Source organism: Paracoccidioides brasiliensis, assembly GCF_000150735.1.
Source record: "Paracoccidioides brasiliensis Pb18 unplaced genomic scaffold supercont2.11, whole genome shotgun sequence".
NCBI lineage: Eukaryota > Fungi > Ascomycota > Eurotiomycetes > Onygenales > Ajellomycetaceae > Paracoccidioides > Paracoccidioides brasiliensis.
The window spans coordinates 700,535-719,843 of record NW_011371368.1 but is presented as its reverse complement, the minus strand read 5'-3'; the positions used below and the strand labels follow the sequence as shown (position 1 = coordinate 719,843).

The following is a 19,309-nucleotide window of genomic DNA, read 5'->3' as shown; positions in this document are numbered from 1 at the left end:
CTTCTGGTAAGGGAAAATTACATGGGCAAGAAAAGATAGACGAGGAACACTTGCTACCCTCCTTCTTCTTCTTCTTCGACATGATGCTTCTCAACGATAGACAGAAATACCTGATCTAACGTCGTTTGACTGATAGAGTAGTACTGGAAGCCGAATTTCTGCTTGTTCCGCTCTAGAAGGGTGAAGAGGTTACCGATACCAGATGAACTATCCGCGGTAGAGCATTGCCTTGACAACTTTCCGTGGCCGAAGTGATGGGAAATTTTCTCCGTATCTGGGCATGTGTTTGTGGAGGATGCGGCAGATACGCTGAATCGCATTTGGCCATGATATGTCTTCTGTTCGATGACTGCGCCTGGGAAAGTCTCTATGACCCAAGTTCGGATCCGGTCCATTGTAGCGTCGTCTGTGCGGGGGGCATCTGCATGCACGAAGTGGACATGATACATGTTGCCATATTTGCGGCGCAGATAATCCGTGGTTCCAAGGGCAAGCATTTTCTTTGCCAAGATTCCTGCTCGGTTGGCAAGCGCATCGGCCTCCTCCATGGAGTGCGTTGTTAGAACGAGGGAGCGACCAGGAACTACCGACGCCAGGGTTCGCCACATGACACGTTTTGAAGCTGCATCCATGCCAGATGAAGGCTCGTCAAGAAGCAAAACTGTTGGATTTCCCATGAGTGCGATTCCAAGGGAGAGCTTGCGCTTATTTCCACCGGAGAGTTGCCCACCCATGCAGTGACTGTAGGCTGTGAGGCCAACTGCCCGGATTACTTCCCGGACGTTATGCTCAACATCTGACACGCCGCGAATCCGAGCGTAGAATCTCAAATGCTCAATGACAGTCATCTGGTCCATTGCGTCGAATTGAGGGCAAACCCCCAGGTAAGAGCGTGCGGTAGCGCGTTGTTTCAAGACGGAAACATTCTCGACAAATATTTCTCCCCCTTTTCGTGATGGCTGGATGTCTCCCCTGATGAGGCTGATTGTTGTTGATTTTCCAGCCCCATTAGGTCCTAGAAGTGCGAAAACTTGACTTCGAGAAACGCCAAATGTAATATCTTGGACAGCAACAGATTTTCCGAAACTTTTGTTAAGATGTAATACTTGAAGACCATCAGTTGCACTCGAAACCCGGGTGAGTTCCTGCTTGATATCCGCATCAGTGTTCATAATTTCTTCAGTATCTTCAGGCTTGCATTGGCCACGCAGTTTCCGAAATAGCGGTCTGTTATCACACCATAGTAGCAATCCCAATAGCAAAAATGACTGGAGAATAAGGTACAAAATAGGGCCTCCATAAAGAGTAATTTTGCCGGGGTATGAGATGACTTCTTTGTCGTCACAAAGAATCGAGAACATGTTCAGGGACGTAAACATCGATCGTTGCACGTTTCCAATGGGCGACAGGGCGGCAATCACGAAGTGGGCAATATTGACGAAGGAATCGACTCGGTTTGTCGGAGCATATGTCAACATAGACATGTACGCAATAAAGTAAATTAAAAACATGACCCTAATAATGTGTAAGTAGGGTGAACAAAATGCTTGTTCTTGGGTGAATATAACGACTCACGCTTGACCACCAGCCGCAAAAGCGAAAGCAGCCAGGGAAGACCTCGAAAAGGTGGATACGACGTAGGAAAGTAGTATAGATGCCAATCCGTAAAGTAATAGCACTACGAACAGGTACTCAGCGTGATACCAAGCACCGGACGCTCCCACGAATACGCCAATGACAACAATGCTCACGGTCAGAACGATGAGAAAATCGAATGCAGCATATGCCAGCCAGAGCGGTAGGCTTCGTACACCGTTGCTGTAGTGCAGACCTCGTACATTCTTGAGTCGCTCAATTGTAGGGTAGAGAGCGAAGAATGCAGGGTAGACCGCCAAAGCTAAGCCGAAGTAAGTAATCAACTGTAGCGACTTCCCCGAATCAGCTGCCCAGGGAATACTCAAAGCCTGGTATTGGTTCCCGATGGTGATGTTTGTTAATATGGTGTCCATTGTGTTTTGAACGCTCGTAGCAAACGAAATGTCCCCATTCCCTCGCCAAGCAAAGATCAGTGGGGACGAGCCATCACCTAAGAAAAATCCTCCCGGCATAACTTTATGGAAACGTCTCTCAATATAACCATTGAACTCTTGCAGTGTTTCTACCATGCGAATTTTATCCATTAAGAAAGTAGAATTCATTCCTGAGGAAGCTGGCACTCCGAGAGACGATGCTAGCAACCTTAACGAAGAGAGCGATAGCTTGCTCGCTGGACCCACCACTAACTCGATATCAGTATCGGAGAACAAAGAATGAATTTTCGCCTCGCGGACTGTGTCTGGACCGGAACACCCAGGTCTCTTGAAATCCTTGAGGAACAACGTCACCAACCCTGCTGCAACCACTGGCAGCAGGAAAGCCACTAGATAGGGAAGATAGTTCCGGCGTAGAATTATTGCCCGTTTGCAAAACAGAATCCAAGCCTGGTGCTTCATTCCTATCCGTCTGCCTGGTAATAACTGTGGCGGCGATTTTTTATCCATCTCCTCTTTGACTTCAGTAGCTTCCTCGTCACCGTCTAGAGAGATAGGTCCAGGTTGAATCTCCTCTGCAACCTTCAGGAACACGTCTTCAATTGTTGGACCGCTGACACGGTATTCCTTAATTCCCTGCTCTTCCAGTTTCACCACAAATTCCGCAGCTAGGGAAGAGTCACTTACGGTGTAGGTTGTCTCATCATAGTGCGTTTGATAAGGGATCCCCTCAAAATGAGGTAAAGTTGGCTTCTCGCATCCAGGGACGTGGTAAACATGAATCCTATACCCAGAACCGAGTTGATGTTTGAGCTCGACAGTAGTGCCCTCTACCTTGAGAACACCTTTTGATAGGATTGCAATATGATCAGCGAGCAGCTCAGCTTCATCCAAAAAGTGTGTGGTAAGCAGGATGGATCGGACACCACGTTCAGCTAGAAGGATGTCCCACACCTTTCTTCGGGAAATTGGGTCAAGGCCTGAAGAAACCTCGTCAACACAACAAACAGTAGATCCGCCAGTAAACATCATAGCCATCTGCAATTTCCGCTTCTGGCCACCAGACAAAGTTTTAGACGGAGAATTTATCTTTCTCTCCAAATCACATGCCTTGATAAGATCCATTATCTGCTCATTGCTATCTGTAACCCTGCCAGCCTTTAGGAGATTGAATATCCGGATATGCTCCTTGACAGTTAGGAGATCCCACAAAACATTGCGCTGTGGACACAGGCCGAATCCACCAGCCTCACCGGAATCATTGACAGTTATTTCTCCGGAGGTAATCTTTGATAATCCAGAAATTGCATCAAGTGTAGTGGACTTCCCGCTTCCATTGGCGCCAAGAAGGATCATGATTTCACCTTTCACAACATTTAAATTCAGATTATTAACAGCCAGAACAGTTTGCCTGCGGCTACCGAAAATGGGTGCAACGTTTCTGTAGAACCAGTTTGGTCGGTATACTTTGGTGAAGCCGGTGATTGACACAGCCGGGAAATTATCTGCCTCCGATGTTGTGCGCTTTCTACCCTTTGAGGCCGTACCATAAAGAACACGTTCCACGTAGGCTCCTAACATAGGGTAAACGATGATCTGAAGGATTAAAAGTATCCATAGGACGATGCCTGGCGTAGTCCATGGATTCTGGGGTGCCGCCTTAACCAAGTCAGTGGCCAAATCTTGCGTCTCCCACCGAGCTATTAAGATGGTGAAATAAACATAGTTCATCGGAGGGAAGAAGAGACTAAGCATAATGACGGCGGCATTGGACCTAACAACCACCATCTGGGATATTATACCTAGTAGAAGGCATGAAATAACGGCGGCAATGCCACTGAGTTGAGACTTTTTGAAAAACGATCCACCAAAGAGAGAAAAGGAGGATAATGACAACCCTGTCAGAAAATGAAACCCGATTAGAATCCAGACTGAGGTATTAGTGAATACGCCAGTCTTCAGAATAGCAGCCATTATAATCCATCCGGGAGCATAGATGATATCTAGGGCAAGGTGCGCTGAAATGAGTCGAGCGGCTTGTGGCTGCCAGCGAGCTTTGTTCGGCATCATACAATCAATAAGTTGGCTTATGCCCAGTTCTCGCTCAGATGCAATTAGACCTGTCAGCTGGTATGTTACGCCAACCATGCCGAGAAAGATAGCGACACCGAGAATATCGACTATGACGCCCATATAGCGGATTCGAATTTGCTCTTTTCGTTCCGCCTCAGTCATCGATGTATATGAGTATTCCATAACCTAGGAAATTTTGGATCAGTATAGGGATATCTGGTTAGGGTTCAATACAACAAACCTTCTCTGGAAGTTGTGCCGTATTGGATGATCCAGTTACAGATGCAATCGCCCAATCAACCGCATGTTGGAAGGGTAGGATGAGAATCTGAGCATCATTCTTCGATGATGTAACGTCGATTTTGGTTCCCAGAGCCCGATCAGCCCTGATCGAATAGTTCCATATCCCTCCATAGCCTTCACGGGGAGATGAGAAGAAAACAGCAGCGACAATACACGGCGAAGTGCCGCGAAGAGTACTTCGGCAAGAGTCTTGAAGCTGTTCGGTCGATGAAAGAATGTCCACTTTCTTCCCATTTGCTCTTGCAGGTTGTGCAACTTTTGCAATTACACGATCGATATCACCCTCGGTAAATCCATTGTTAACGAAAACGATCTTATCCCTGCCGCCTGGAGCAGAATTCAGGGAATCAACAAAAGAACGGACGGGCGTCGCATCAGCGACTCCATATTTCGAGGGGGGAATAAAAAGGTTTTTTGCGTATGATCTGCAACACACCTTCTTAGCACATTCTTCTTATTGGTACGGATGAGAGAAATAATGAAAACTAACATGAACGCAATAAAAACCACGGGTAGGAGAAGAGCTCGTAGAGGGGTCGTAAACCAAGGGCGCACAATGGTAATCAACAAGTTCTTCACGGTCAGCGCCCAAACCTGTCTGAGAAATATCATGATTGTCAACTTTGGAGCAAAACCCCTCCTATTGGTTATCGCTTTTTGGCGGATAAGGACAGAGAGCGGGTGCTTGATAGATTACTGAACAAATAGCCAGTACCTACCAGCTATCTGGGGGTAGCTGGAATTGTTTGGAATTGATGGCATTGAGTAAATGAGTTTGAATATGACCATACTTATATTCTGCAGATAAGAGGGAAGTAATATACAGCCGCAAAATGAGAATCAAACCCAGGGAAGAATCGTCAGTGCCAAGTGTCTTGGTGTAAATAATGAGACCTGCATTCATCGCCAATTTTCATCGAGATGACAGGTTTGGAGCCGTTGGGATGAGGAATTGAATGGAACCAGCCTTACACAGGCATGATTAGCCACGGGATGAGATGGAAAGATATCGTCATCAATGTACGTACTCCGTAGAGTTAGCCTTTGATCCGGATGCCTCAGCTGCAGGCTTCCCTCCATGCGTCTCCATGAAGACCGCAAGGAAGACTGGAACTCTGCTTTAGTTATCCTTACTCGGCGTGTCTTCGTTCACTAGCAATGGGCGCAGCCAAATCCATGGATAACTACCATCCCAGTTTCACCAACATCCCCGCCAGCCTTTGTGGGGTATCGGGAAGAATTCCACAGATATCCCGACATATTCTTCGGTAGGTTGTGCACAAATCCATCGATGGGCGAATAGGACACCAAAGTCCGGATTTTATGCAGATGTGCATTTGCTAACCAGGCTATGTAGACCAGGATCGGCCTGGCGTTCTCCTAAAGGATAAATATTTTGATTCTCCATCTCCGGAGAGGAACTACACCAGGCGCATCCATGAGGACCGCTGCTAGGGATCTCTGAAGAAAGTACTATTATGTAGATACTCTTTTCCTGTTGATCTGTTCATCGCTGCTGGAGTTTTGCAGTTGAGAGACTTATCATCTTTCACCGGCGTACGTTGGAGGTCGTCATTCGTCATCAAAAGGTTCGAACCTCAAGTATTTATTTGACAACATTTGCGCTAGGCCAAATTTCAATTAACTACCCCAGTGGCTTTCAATAGGGTCCCGATTAATTTAGGGTGTTCTAGGCCTGCAGGCACCAAAGTGTTAGGCACCATCTCCCCAGACTTTAACTAACAGCTTTAACCAAATACCCATCCGTGCCCCAAAATTTAATTAAGCCCAGGTAAGACACAAAGCAACACTGCGGATTACCCCAGGAACCTTGTCCTCCTGTTCATCGGCTTTAACGTAAACCGCCACACAACGCACGCCGCCACACAACGCACGCCCCAAAAAGCCGATTTTTGAACCCAACCTTCCACCTTCAATCATCTACAACATGCCAACCAAAGAAGCTGTAGAGCTCGCAGTGGCTGAATTCCTTTCGCAAGAGGCTGGCAATTATACTACTGTTGCAAAAAAATACGGAATTCATCGAACTACGCTTATGCGACGCGTTACGGGCAAATCAGTGTCTCGAGAAACTGCCGACTCCCTATATAGACAGAAACTTACGAACTCTCAAGAGGAAGAGCTTATTCGATATATAAATCGTCTTACGGACCGTGGCTTTCCTCCTACACCTCGAATTCTTCAAAATCTAGTTGAAGAAATCCTTCAGGAGCCGATTGGCGAGCATTGGATCTCTAGATTTTGTCAACGCCACAAGGATCGCATCAAAAGCCTATATTTACGAGCAATTGATCAAAAACGCAAGAGAGCTGATAATTCTGAGTATTTTCAGCACTTTTTCCAGCTTGTATTTGATTGATTTTTATTTACATTGCCTGCAATTTAATGAGGGGTTGCTAATGCTTGAGCATCTTAGCTAGACGAAAAGGTCAAAAAATTCAACATTCGACCATCTAATACGTGGAATCTTGATGAGAAGGGCTTTCTTATGGGCGTCATGCAAATCAGCAAGCGAATAGTCTCTGTACAGCAGCTTAAGAGCGGGAGCTTGCTAGGCACGATTCAGGATGGGAGTAGAGAATTCATCTCTTTGCTAGCCGCCATATCAGCCAGTGGAAGGTCAACGCCGCCAGGTCTTATATATCAGTCAGACTCCGGGGATTTGCAAGATACGTGACTAGAAGATTTTGATTCTAAAGAGCATGAGGTCTTTTTTGCTGCCTCCCCGAACGGCTGGAGCAGTGATCAATATGGATTACATTGGCTGCAACGGGTCTTTAATCCTCATACAAAGGCTAGGAATGGAGCCTGGCGCCTGCTCATCCTTGACGGCCATTCTTCTCATGTCAATATGAAATTCATCAACTACGCTGATCAAAATCGTATTATCCTTGCTGTACTGCCGCCTCATTCAACTCATCGCTTGCAGCCTTTGGATGTTGGTATTTTTGGACCTTTATCAAAGGCATACTCTCAGCAGGTGGATTTATTCTTACGCTCAGCAATGGGAGGTGTATCCATTAAAAAACGCAACTTCTTTTTATTATTCCACAACGCCTGGAAGCAAGCTGTCACGAAGTCAAATATAGAGTCTGGATTTGCTGCTACTGGCATTTATCCTCTCTCACCAGATCGGGTGCTTAGCAAGCTTGCTAGACCAAGCACTCCAGTCACAGCAGAGCCAGTCACACCCACTACCATACGAGGACTGCGACGGGCAGTTAAGAAGTTAAATCAACGGCGAAGAATCTCTACTGGGTTCCGAAAAATCGTTCATGCTAGTGAAAGACTAGGTTTTGAAAAAGAGATTTTGCAGCATGAAAATAAGCTTCTATACGAAGCTTTACGAAAGGGGAAGAAGCGCCGCCAACGTGGAAAGCCTCTAGGTCTTGTGGATAAAGAGAATTCGCGTGCTGCTCAATTCTTTTCACCTTCTAGGATTGCGGCAGCACGTCAGCAGCTTGAGACCGACGAGGCTGCTAAGATTAGTGAGGCTGCTGAAAAAGCAGCAGGCAAGCTTCAACAGGATATATTACGTCAAGAGAAAGCGATTGTAAAAGCTGCAAAGCAAGCTGCAACTCGAGCTCTTAGGCTGGCTAATGCTCAGAAGCGAGAGAGACAAAAAGCTGAGGTTGCTGCTCGCGTGGCTGCTCGTAAACTAGCTGCTGAGCGAAAGAAGACTGATAAGGAAGCTGCTCAGCAAGCTACTAGAGAGTTAAAGCTTTCTAGAGATCAAAATCTCGTTGCCGCCGCCAGATCAGCCAGGTCAGCCAAATCCCCTACAAAGGCCGTACGAAGCCAGGGGCCTGGCGAAAAATCTAACCAGGCCAACCCTATACAACCTTCCCAATCCGGTAATCAGTCAATTACACGCCTATCAGCAAGCTCCCTACGACCTACTTCTTCTAGCAGTTCCTCCACGTCGCCGTCAATTCCTTCTTCGCCCACCCCGCAATTATCACGTTGTGGCCGCATTATTCGACTTCCATCTAGATTTTTGGATTAACTATACATTTTTATATGATCTATTCCTTCTACTAGATATATATTTTTAATTTAAATTAAATAAATTCATGGGTGGTTGAGAAATTGGTGGAATTCCTTGGGTGGTTGCTTGCTTGTAGAGGCGTGCGTTGTGTGGCGGCGTGCGTTGTGTGGCGGTTTACGTTATGGGCAAAATTGGACTCCTGGAGGGACCACCAAGGGCCACATTCTTCTCCATCCGCTGTTGTCAACTTTCCATCCCAGCAAGAACGCGTGGATATTTGGTGTGTAGTGACGCGGCCCCTAGGACCTCAGGTTCCCCCAGCCATTGCGAACCACGACGATACTGATCAAGGCTGAACTACAGATGCTTCGTGATGGCATTTTCCTCCCGCAAATTTTTCGGCATTTAAGGTTCATATTTTGCCAACCTGAACTCCCGCGGCATTGCCCACTCGCTACGACATTATATATCCCTGTTTATGTTGCTGACCACCAACAATATATGAAGGCTCAGCCACCTACTGAAACCCGTGTCGAGTTGAGTTGATAATATTAACGGGAGTGAACCCTCATTTGATATGCCATGATGGATTCCATCCTTAACGTGTTGCGTCATGTTGTCCGCATTCGTGCGCGTTCCATATTTTGTTCAACGAATCAAGCAAGGCCGTATAATATTTCACAGTGAATGTATAATTAACGAACCAATAGGGATATCAAATGGCAAAATATATAAAAATGAGAACCATGGATAACCACTTACGCATGTTCCCATCTATGTAAGTCTTTGTGGACGTATGGTCAGCTACGATCTGTGGATGCCTAAACGATTATCTCGCGGAGATATATCTCGTCAGATTGTCCCTTCGACCAGGAAGCCATAGATTCCCTTCACGCCAGAACTGGGTCCAGCAAGGGCGAGACCTTATCTGATCATGATGGAACATTAACTATGTTGTGGCTTCTTTCATCGAAGAAACAGAACGGTCGCCCTCAACACCTACCTCAGTGGGGAAAAGATCCATATGGTCTTATATCAATTTTGAGGAAATATATAAAGAGAACAGAACCATGTTCAACATGAGCAAATAAATAAGAGCGGATAAGGAGAATTCTGGTTGAGTCAAAAAACAGTTGATAGAAACTAACACTAGATCTCAATCTTGCATTGAAATTTCAAGATATAGTTTCTATAAATAAAAACTACATTATAAAGTTAATCAAATATTAAATAAAGTTTTAATAGAATTATTTTAAATATTATAATCATAATTAAGTAAAATATTAAAATAAATATAAAAATATTTTAATTTAATAAATAAATAAAACTAACTAACTTAATGTAATCCATCATCTAGTCAATTGATCTTTTATCACTCAAAGTATTTCAGATTAAATTAAGCAATAATTATATACAGAAAGTAGTAAATTATATTAAGAATTATTTCCTGCACATTGAGAGCATATATGAGCAATATGTTTAATAGTCCCATATACACTATATTGTGATGCTATGTGTTTTTGTGATTGAGAGTCAGCAGTTTCAATCATCTTTTCTTCTAATTCATTAACTTTTCATATGTGATTCAAGCCTTCTTTAACTCTCAAAGCACCCTCTTGAGCTACATATGCATAGTCTCTTTCTTACTTTCTCTTTTGTTTAGCATTTTGAGCTCTTAACTCTATGTTTTCAGCTGCTAGAATAGCAGCACTGTGCATTGTCATTTGACATCTCTTGATCAGCTGACTTAGGGTATAATTGATTGGACTGAGTCAGCTCTGTGTACAGTGCTTGATATATTCTTTAACTTTCTCAGTCTGCTGCTTCAATTGATGTATATTATGTAATATAACTATCACTCAGAAGGCTTGAGAGCTATAAAAGGTCTCTGAAGAGATGGAAATATGCATCATAATATTAAGCTGTGAGAGAATCTGCTTAGAATTATACAGAACCAGTTCAGCAGCTCTAAAGCAGCTTTTGATGTTGCTCTTAGTCAGAGCCTGTATCTGAGCTGCATAATAGAGACTCAGAAACTTCTTTTTATTAATATAATTGATTTCAAACTGCAACTGATTTTTTATCTGCTGTTTGTACATAGTTTTCAAAGATAAAAAGCAGTCAACATTCAATAACTGAAGAAGATAAGAGAAATGAGCTGTCATGTAGAGAGTAATAATATTGTTCTCAGAGCAGAATCAGTTAAATTCAGCTAAAGCATGACTTTCATGTTAATCAAAAATCAACATTCAGTATTTGTTCTTCATACAGAGTAGAATATTCTTGTTAAACATTTTCTTCAGTTAATATAAACTCAGTTTGTCAGTGGTTTAATTATTATCACTAACTTCAATGACTTAGTTGTCTGATAGCTCTTTCATCTCATATCAACAAAATTGATATATATTTTCTTTAAGAATGATTATTGTACAAAGAGCTCAATCTGTGATATTGATTTTAGCAATAACAGTTACTCATTCTCAATTTTCAGATTGAATCAGTTTTGAATGATTGATTTTTTCAAATTCAATCATTATTTTAGCAGTGCTAATAACTCTTATTTGAAATTCAATCTCATCAAAGTTATAAATATCATCTTTCAGAATTTTATACTTTGCAATAATATTTTGTACAAGTTTGAATCATTTATAGATAATTTCAGAATTCTTACATAGAGTCTGTTGATAATCATACTTGTGTGAGAATTTGAATTTGAATTTAGAATGATAATCAATAAATTAATTAATTCAATATTTATCAACTGTAGATGAAGATTTAATCTTAATGCTAGAATCTCAGTTAACAAGAAGAAGATTGACTGTTTCTTATACAGTGTGTACTTGAGAAGACTGATTATGTTTATTTATGAATAGAATTCATTATACAAGAACTAACTTTTCAGTAGAGGCTAATTTTCAATTATTGAGTTGAAAATTTTTTTATGTTATATAATCATTCAATCAATTCTGTAGAATGATAAAAGAGATACTGTACAAGCTTGCAGCTTTTTTAATACTTAAAGTTTAATTTTTTTTAATATTTAAATAGTCAAAAGAATTTTTTCTTTCTGAGTGAAAGCTTAAGAAGACTATAAAGTGAGTATTTTATTGATGTAAATGCTAAACATATATATATTGAATAAACTGATTAACTAGATAATTCAATTGACTAAATGATGAATTACATTAATATATTATTAATTATATAATAATATAATAAAAAATAATATATATTAAAAATTTTATTTATTTTTATAAATATATAATAAAGAATATTTTTATTAAATTACTTATTTTTATTATTAATTAAATAAATAAATAATTAACATATATTTAAATAATACTTTATAAAATTATTAAATAAAAAATATTTTAAATAAATATTCATAAAATAAATAATTATTAATTTTAATATAATAATTTTTATAAACTTATTTTTAAATATTGAATAGATATTACAACATAGTTATTTATAAAATTAATTAAAATTAATTTACTTTATTTTGAAAGATTAATTTACTTTGATTAATAAGATTTATATTTAGTTATATTTTTATTTTATATTTTAATTCTTAGTTTAATATCCTTATTGCAGACTATCTAGTAAGATATATGAATTAAAACTTTATTTTATTGTTATTTTAACTCTAGACTGAGTCATTAATAAGTTCTATCATAACTCAATTTAGAATCAAGATAAACAAGACAAAAGCTTCAATTCATTTATATAACTAGACAGCTGCGATGAGAATGCTAAACTGGGATTTAAAATGTTAAAATGAACAAGTAGCTGAATTTAAATAAATGATTGAAGATCAAAGTGAATCAATCTTTGAAATATGTCACGGCTCCGATCTAGGAGCAGATAAACCGGTGTTTGATTGCCAACCAGGTAAGCTACTTCAACGAAACATTAAGATGATTCCTAAAAGACGGGGGTCCGGGGAAGGCTCAGTTTGTATACCCCTTTCCTTAGCGCGGTTGCTAGGTCGTTGCTAGGCAAGTCTCTGTGAGGTAACTAATCGTTCGCCGGGTATTTGTTTACGGGTCATTGCGGGGTGGTTGCTATGCCGTTGCTAGGCAGTTGCAATTACTCTTTTCAGCCCGGTGGCCTTACACCGTTGAGTAGTCCAGACAGAGCCCTACACCTTATGTGGGTGCACCACACCAAAATGATAAAAACATCAAAATGATAAAAATCTTGCAATTTCATCATCTTCATCATCTCCATCAATTAATAACTCACCACAATGTCAAATAAGGATAAAAATATTGAAGACTGTGTTCAAAAAGCTGTCACTTATCATCAAAAAAACTCAAATTTCAAAATATTGTCTCTGTTATAAGAATTTAAAGTTTCTTATCAATATCTCTGAGCATGTATCAATGGAAGAAATCTGAATACTGCAAAGATTTCAGTTAACAAAAGATTAAATAAAAGTCAGAAAAATGTGATTAAACAATGAGTCAAGCTATTTAATGAAAAAAATTATTCTTTTACAGCTGAACACATTGAAGATTTTATAAATTTAATGCTCAGATATTAGCATATAGATTCCACTATCTCCTCTTCAAAAGTCAACAAGATGTAAACTTATAGATTCATTGAACATTTATCTGAATATAAAAGAGTGAAACAGAAGTCAATGAATTCAAAAAAAGTAATAATTAAAAATATTGAAAATATTAATATATATCTTGAATATCTTCAAATTCTATATGAGTAGTATCAATTTCATATTTGTGACATATATAATTTCAATGAGATTGAATTTCAGGAAGAATAAAAATATAAAAAATGAGTTATAACTGTTTTTAAAGAAGTTAATTTCATCATTTCTTCATTTCTTTCAAAAGATTTGATTACAGTCATTGAATATGTATTCATAGATAATCATGTTATTCTGTTATTAATAATTTCAATCTTTAAAACATATTTGAAGAATTGATATACATAGATAGATTTATTTAATAATTATAAAATTACTATATCAGATACTGAATTTATAAATGATGAGACTGAATTTGAATGACTCAAACATTTTAATACTATTATAGAAAAGAGATAGAACAGAAGCTATTGATTATTTTTAATTAATAATTATAAATCTCATATCATTGAGATGTTTATATAATACATAGATCTTTATAAGATAATTCTATATGAATTTTCATTGTATGTTACTTATTTACTATAATCTTTAAATAGTCTATTATATCAGTAATATAAGCATTATCATTCAAAAGTATTCAACTATATTACATGTGATGATGTTGTTAAATATGAAAAATAACAGTTTCTACAAGATCTCTTAGTTATATGAAAGCAGATCTTTAAATCTGATATAATAAATGCAGAACAAGTTTCATATAATATATATTCATGAAATTCTGACTAAGTTTTAACATTTTTAAGTAGTAAATCTCATCATCTTCTTCACTGCAGATTTATGAAGATGAGAATAATTCAAATTATATATCTATCTCTTCTTCTTAGCTATTTTTATTAAAGATAATTCAAAAGTTGAAATATTATATTAATATTATAAAAAATATCATATAAAGTATTAGAGATACTCTTAATTTAAAATCACTTATTTTGATATGTCATTTGAATAAGATATTCAAAGTAAGTCTAATTAACATAAAACTTAATGAGTAACAGATTACTGAATTAGAGAACTTTCTCAATATCAGTAAACACTGCAGAGCTAAAACAATCTGTTACCAGATTCAAGTAGAGAAAGTTCTCACTATTAAAGATGTCAATAGAAAAATCAAAAAATATAAAAATAATAAAGCTGAATAAAAAGTAATAGAGACTTGAAGTTAATTTTATAAAAGTTAACAATAACTTACTCATATCACTAACAGAAGAGAAACTAAATTGATTCAAAAATGATATATATACTGAAAATGATATAGATAATCTTTTTATTATAAATTAGCTACTGATTATTGATATAGAGTATAATAATGAGAATGTGATTCAAAATTTTTATCATTTTGATATTTTTATCATTTTAATGTGATATATTCACATAAGATGTGAGTTGCATAATGATATAATTAAAGCAAATTAATTCTAATTTATATTATTAGCAGCTATGCTATAATAAATTCAAGATAAAAATTTATCTATTTATTAATTTTTATTTACTGAGTGATTATTATAATAAAATAAACAAATTATTAAAAATTAAATAAATTTATTTTATAATTTTTAATTTTAATTTTTTATATTGAATAATTACTTAATAAATTAAATTAAAAAATATTAAAATTAAAAACTTATATTTATTATATTTTAATAGTATTTATAAATATAATATAAATATTAAATTTTTTTAAAGATAATTATTAAATAGTTATATATTTAATAAATTTAATAAATAATAAATTTAATAAATAAAATAATAATATTAATAACTTATTTATTAATTATTTTATATTTAAAGATTTTAATAATTTAATTAAACTTTTATATATAATTTTATTTATATGTTTATATAGTTATAGAGTTGAAAAAAATAAAATATATATAAAAATTTAAAATAATTTAATATTATTAAATTAATTAATTAAAATGATAAAAGTTATATATTAAATATATAATTATTAAATAATTTAATAAAATTTAAATCAAATTATATTAGTAAATATAAATATAAATTTTAAATTTTTTATAAAAACTATAAAAAATAATATTGATCATATGATAAAAAAATCTAATATATTTATATATATAATAATTAAATATATTTATATATATAATAATTAAATATTTTTATTAAATATTATAGTGCAAAGTTGCTGATAATATAAGATAAGATTGATTTGCTCTGCTCTAAAGATTGATTTATTTCAATTCTCAATCATTTTTTTATATTAGATTACTTATTTATTCTCACATTTTAATTCTCAGTTTAGTATTCTCATTGCAGCTATCTAGTTAAAAAGATGAATTGAGCTTTTATCTTGTTATCATTATACCTCTAGTTAAGTTATAATATTAAAGTTTTATAAATTAAAAATTAAAATTAAATAAATTTATAATTAAGATGTCTAATATATTAAAATAAGTATTTATTGATGATAAAGAGTATAAAATAAAATTTTATAATAATTATTTTATATTAAAATTATTAAATTAATTTTCTACTTAATATTAATATAAAATCTTTGAGTAAGTTTATAAGTGTGCACAAATATATAATATTAAGAAACAGAATATACATCTTTAGATCAATAATAATTTCTCAATATTTTTTATTTTTATCTCATTTATATAAATTTTTAAGTAGTTATTTTACTCTCTTCTACTGGAGTTTATATGGTATTTCAAGCATCATTCTTACATTTATAATAGATTATCTATCATTTCAGAATTTTTTAAATTCTTCAAGATATTCTTCTATCTTTATAAGTATTTTCTAAAAACGGACTGATTTTTGAAGAAAAGTTGATAACTTCTCAGAAACATTTAATTGAACAAGATTTTTTGAATAACTTATGTATACATCTCTGATCTTGCAAATTTGAAAAGTAAACAAAATTTCAGAATTTACAACCCCTCATCTTCATCTTGATCATATTCTGATGTGTTAGTAGTGAAACAGTTGTTGTGACACTTCTAGTATTTATGTTCTGTATATGATTATTGAGCAATATTACAGCAAATATGAATTAGAGGTTTTTTTCTTTAATATTTTTCTTAAATTTTTTTTATTTTTTGTTTTTTGTTTTCTGTTTTTTTAATTTTTAATTTTTAATTTTTAATTTTTAATTTTTAATTTTTAATTTTTATCTGATGATTTCGATGCAGATAGAGTTTTACCTTTGAAACTTTCACAGGGTGAGTGTGTGTCTTGGCACTTCTAGATCTTGGACGTTGTGTGGGTGCAACTTCAGCGGATGATATTCCTCCTGTTCCACCTCTTATGTCTACGGGAAAAGTACGGTTAAGAAGATGTCAACGTTCTTTTTGCCAGCTGCACGCCTTATTTAAGATGAAGCATTGCAGTCCTCGAATCATGGAAGTCCCGTGAATCTTTTAACTTTCCAACGTCTAAAGTGCTCTCAGCATTGTACACGGGTTCAACAAATCCCCACTTCACCTACCAGATCGAGCTGTTTCACACACTTCCCTTCAATCCCTTGTTTTTGTTCTGGCTCTACTAGATCATTCATCTTCAACTTATCGCCACGGTTGACACTGAAACCAACGCCCTTGTCATGAGCTGGAAGAAGAAATGTTGTCAATGCACCATGGAGTCAAGCCAAGGTTCGTCCGATGATGCCAGCAGCAAGTTGCAAGATGGTATAATTGTATTTTCCCGCTATTTGGACGCCTCCGATGAGGCCAAAGTGGATATCCCGAGTATCCCTTAATACCACCCCATGGTAACCCTGTCCTAGTTTTCTTGTTCCTTCCCCCTGCTCCGTTCCATGCCTTTACGGAGAGCATATAAAACTCCGAACGAACCCTAATATAAAGCCCGAGGCATAGCCGGTTATATACTTCCACAGGCAATATCCCAGTTACTTTGGTCCCCCGCTGGCGGTAACAGGTGGATATGCAAGTAATATTTCACCGAGAGCCCGGGTTTTTGATTTTCAGCTGTGCTTGAGACTCCTTATTTTTTTCTGCCATCCCCCGCCTTCGATTCATCCGTCTTCTATCCTTCAGCAATTGCTGCATTTACTGTTTGTCGTCCTTTTTTAGCCCTCATGTTCAGGGTTTATCTTGTACGAGGCTGGCCTCTTTCGATCTTTACTTCTGACTGATCAAGTTTTTCCTGTTTTCACTTTTGTTTATTTTCAAAAAAAAATAAAGAAAAATTCCCGCTTCCACGTGATTCTGCAATTATCCCAGATGGGTGCAGGTTGAAAAACACATCACCCTCATTTGTCGCATATTGTCTGTGTTTGCCGGACCTATTTCTTTCTGGCTGTTCAAGACTATCTGCAGTTACATAGAAAGCTTGCGAAAATGCGTCTAAAATATCTCTTTTCAATGGCAGCTACAGTCGCCCCCGTCGTGACGGTGGAGGGAAAGGCTGTATTTGCCCATTTCATTGTGAGTTTTAGGCTGTGCCTCATTGCAACAGAAGTTCTGCATCACGTTGTGCTAATATCAATCAGGTCGGTAACGGGGCCGGCATGACCAGGTTTGATTGGAAGAACGATATCGAACATGCCAAGGCCGCCTCTATTGATGGATTCGTTCTTAACATCGGCCCCCAGGATTCCTATACATTCGACGTCCTTTATAAAGCTTATACTGTCGCAGCAGAAGTTGGCAACTTTGCCTTGTTCCTGTCATTTGATTACTTGACCGGCGGACCGTGGCCAATAGATAGGGTTATACAGCTCATTAATTCATTTCAGCAACTACCCGCGCAGTTCAAACACAATAATAGACCTGTGGTAACGACATTTGAAGGGGTCAACAACATCAATGACTGGATATCTATCAAAAAGTCTACCGGTTGCTTCTTCATGCCAACTTGGACAAGCTTGGGGCCGGAAGGCTTACGTAAAGTGTTGGATATCATTGATGGTGTTTCTAGTTGGGATGCATGGCCTAACGGCGCAAATTCAAAATCCCAAGAAGCCGACGATGCATACAGGAAAGTTTTGGGTCATAAGCCGTACATGATGCCTATTTCCGCATGGTTTTATACGAACTTGCCTCAGTGGGGGAAAAACTGGCTGTGGCGTGGGGACGATTTATGGTTTGAGCGCTGGCAGCAAGTTATCACACTACAGCCAGAATTTGTCCAGGTATGTTATCTACTGATGCGGAGGTAGTTGTTGCTTTAATTCTTATCTAACGTTGACAGCTCCTTACCTGGAATGATTACGGTGAGTCGAGTTATATTGGCCCAATTCACTTGAATGGTATTCCCAATGGTGCTGCTGAATACGTTGTCGGAAAACCCCATGATGGCTGGCGAGCGCTTCTCCCGTATTATATCGCGGCATATAAAATGTATGACGGAACCAGAAGCCAATACAAGAAGCATGAAAAGGCGAATTCATGTAAATTTGTGCAGAGATCCAAGATTCTCTGTCCAGTTAAAAAAAAATCCCAGGAGCCCGCCGACATTATCACATTCTGGTACAGAGTCAACCCCGGGATGGCTGGAAGCGCTGGTGGCACCACAGGCAACGATGCCAACCATGGTCAGCAAACACTAAACCCAACGGTGGTGTCTGAAGATAAAATATTCGTGTCTGTTTATACCAAGTATCCCAGTATAATATATGTGCAGATTGGAGAATGGCCTGAGATCTTAGTACATGTGGGTTCAGGGCTACAGCACTTCAACGTCCGGTACGGCAACTTTAGGGGCCCAGTAAGAATATCATTATGGAGAGAGGGGACGATGTTGGTCAGTACGACCGGACCAGAGATCACAGATTTGTGTGTTAATGGGAAAGTTAACTGGAATGCATTTGTTGGGTCCAGCGTGGATGTTTGAATACGATCTATGAGGGATGAGTTTATGCGTTGTATGAGTTTTAATTTCCTGGAATGAAATGTTTATTCAGGAGGATATGTATATCTTGTATGTATTGTTAGTAGTCAAATGTAGATAGATGCTCTCCTGGGAACAATTGTCACGACATTTCTGTCTCTCTGCTCATTGAATACCTGGTTTTAGAATGAGCTGGAGTTGGTCAAACGATGGGATTGGAGATTAGCTAGTTAACTATTGATGGATCATATTTGTGAAGATAGAAGCCTGATGCAGGAAATAGAAGCAAAAAAGACTTTTCAATTCAGACTATACCCAGAATGATAGTTCAGTGTGATCATTGTTGGGCCAGGACCTCGCTCTAAGTGGCTGGCCCAATGGGGCTGGGCCCAAAGGCTGAACCAGGCTGAG

The 19,309-nt window shown here is 37.5% G+C and overlaps 2 protein-coding genes across 2 annotated transcripts; one reads left to right on the top strand and one right to left on the bottom strand.

Annotated features, from left to right (window-relative positions):
* Nucleotides 1-53: 53 nt before the first annotated feature.
* PADG_07464 (uncharacterized protein) lies at nt 54-5,018 on the bottom strand (the record flags this gene model as incomplete). Its single annotated transcript, XM_010764445.1, has 4 exons — nt 54-1,515; nt 1,576-4,289; nt 4,345-4,831; nt 4,897-5,018. 4 exons carry the CDS (start codon nt 5,016-5,018, stop codon nt 54-56), a joined length of 4,785 nt encoding a protein of 1,594 aa, XP_010762747.1.
* Nucleotides 5,019-17,430: 12,412 nt separating this feature from the next.
* Nucleotides 17,431-18,901, top strand: PADG_07461 (uncharacterized protein; the record flags this gene model as incomplete). Its single annotated transcript, XM_010764444.1, has 3 exons — nt 17,431-17,493; nt 17,559-18,200; nt 18,260-18,901. The coding sequence occupies 3 exons, from the start codon at nt 17,431-17,433 to the stop codon at nt 18,899-18,901; spliced, it is 1,347 nt and encodes a 448-aa protein (XP_010762746.1).
* Between the last annotated feature and the right edge of the window lie 408 nt (nt 18,902-19,309).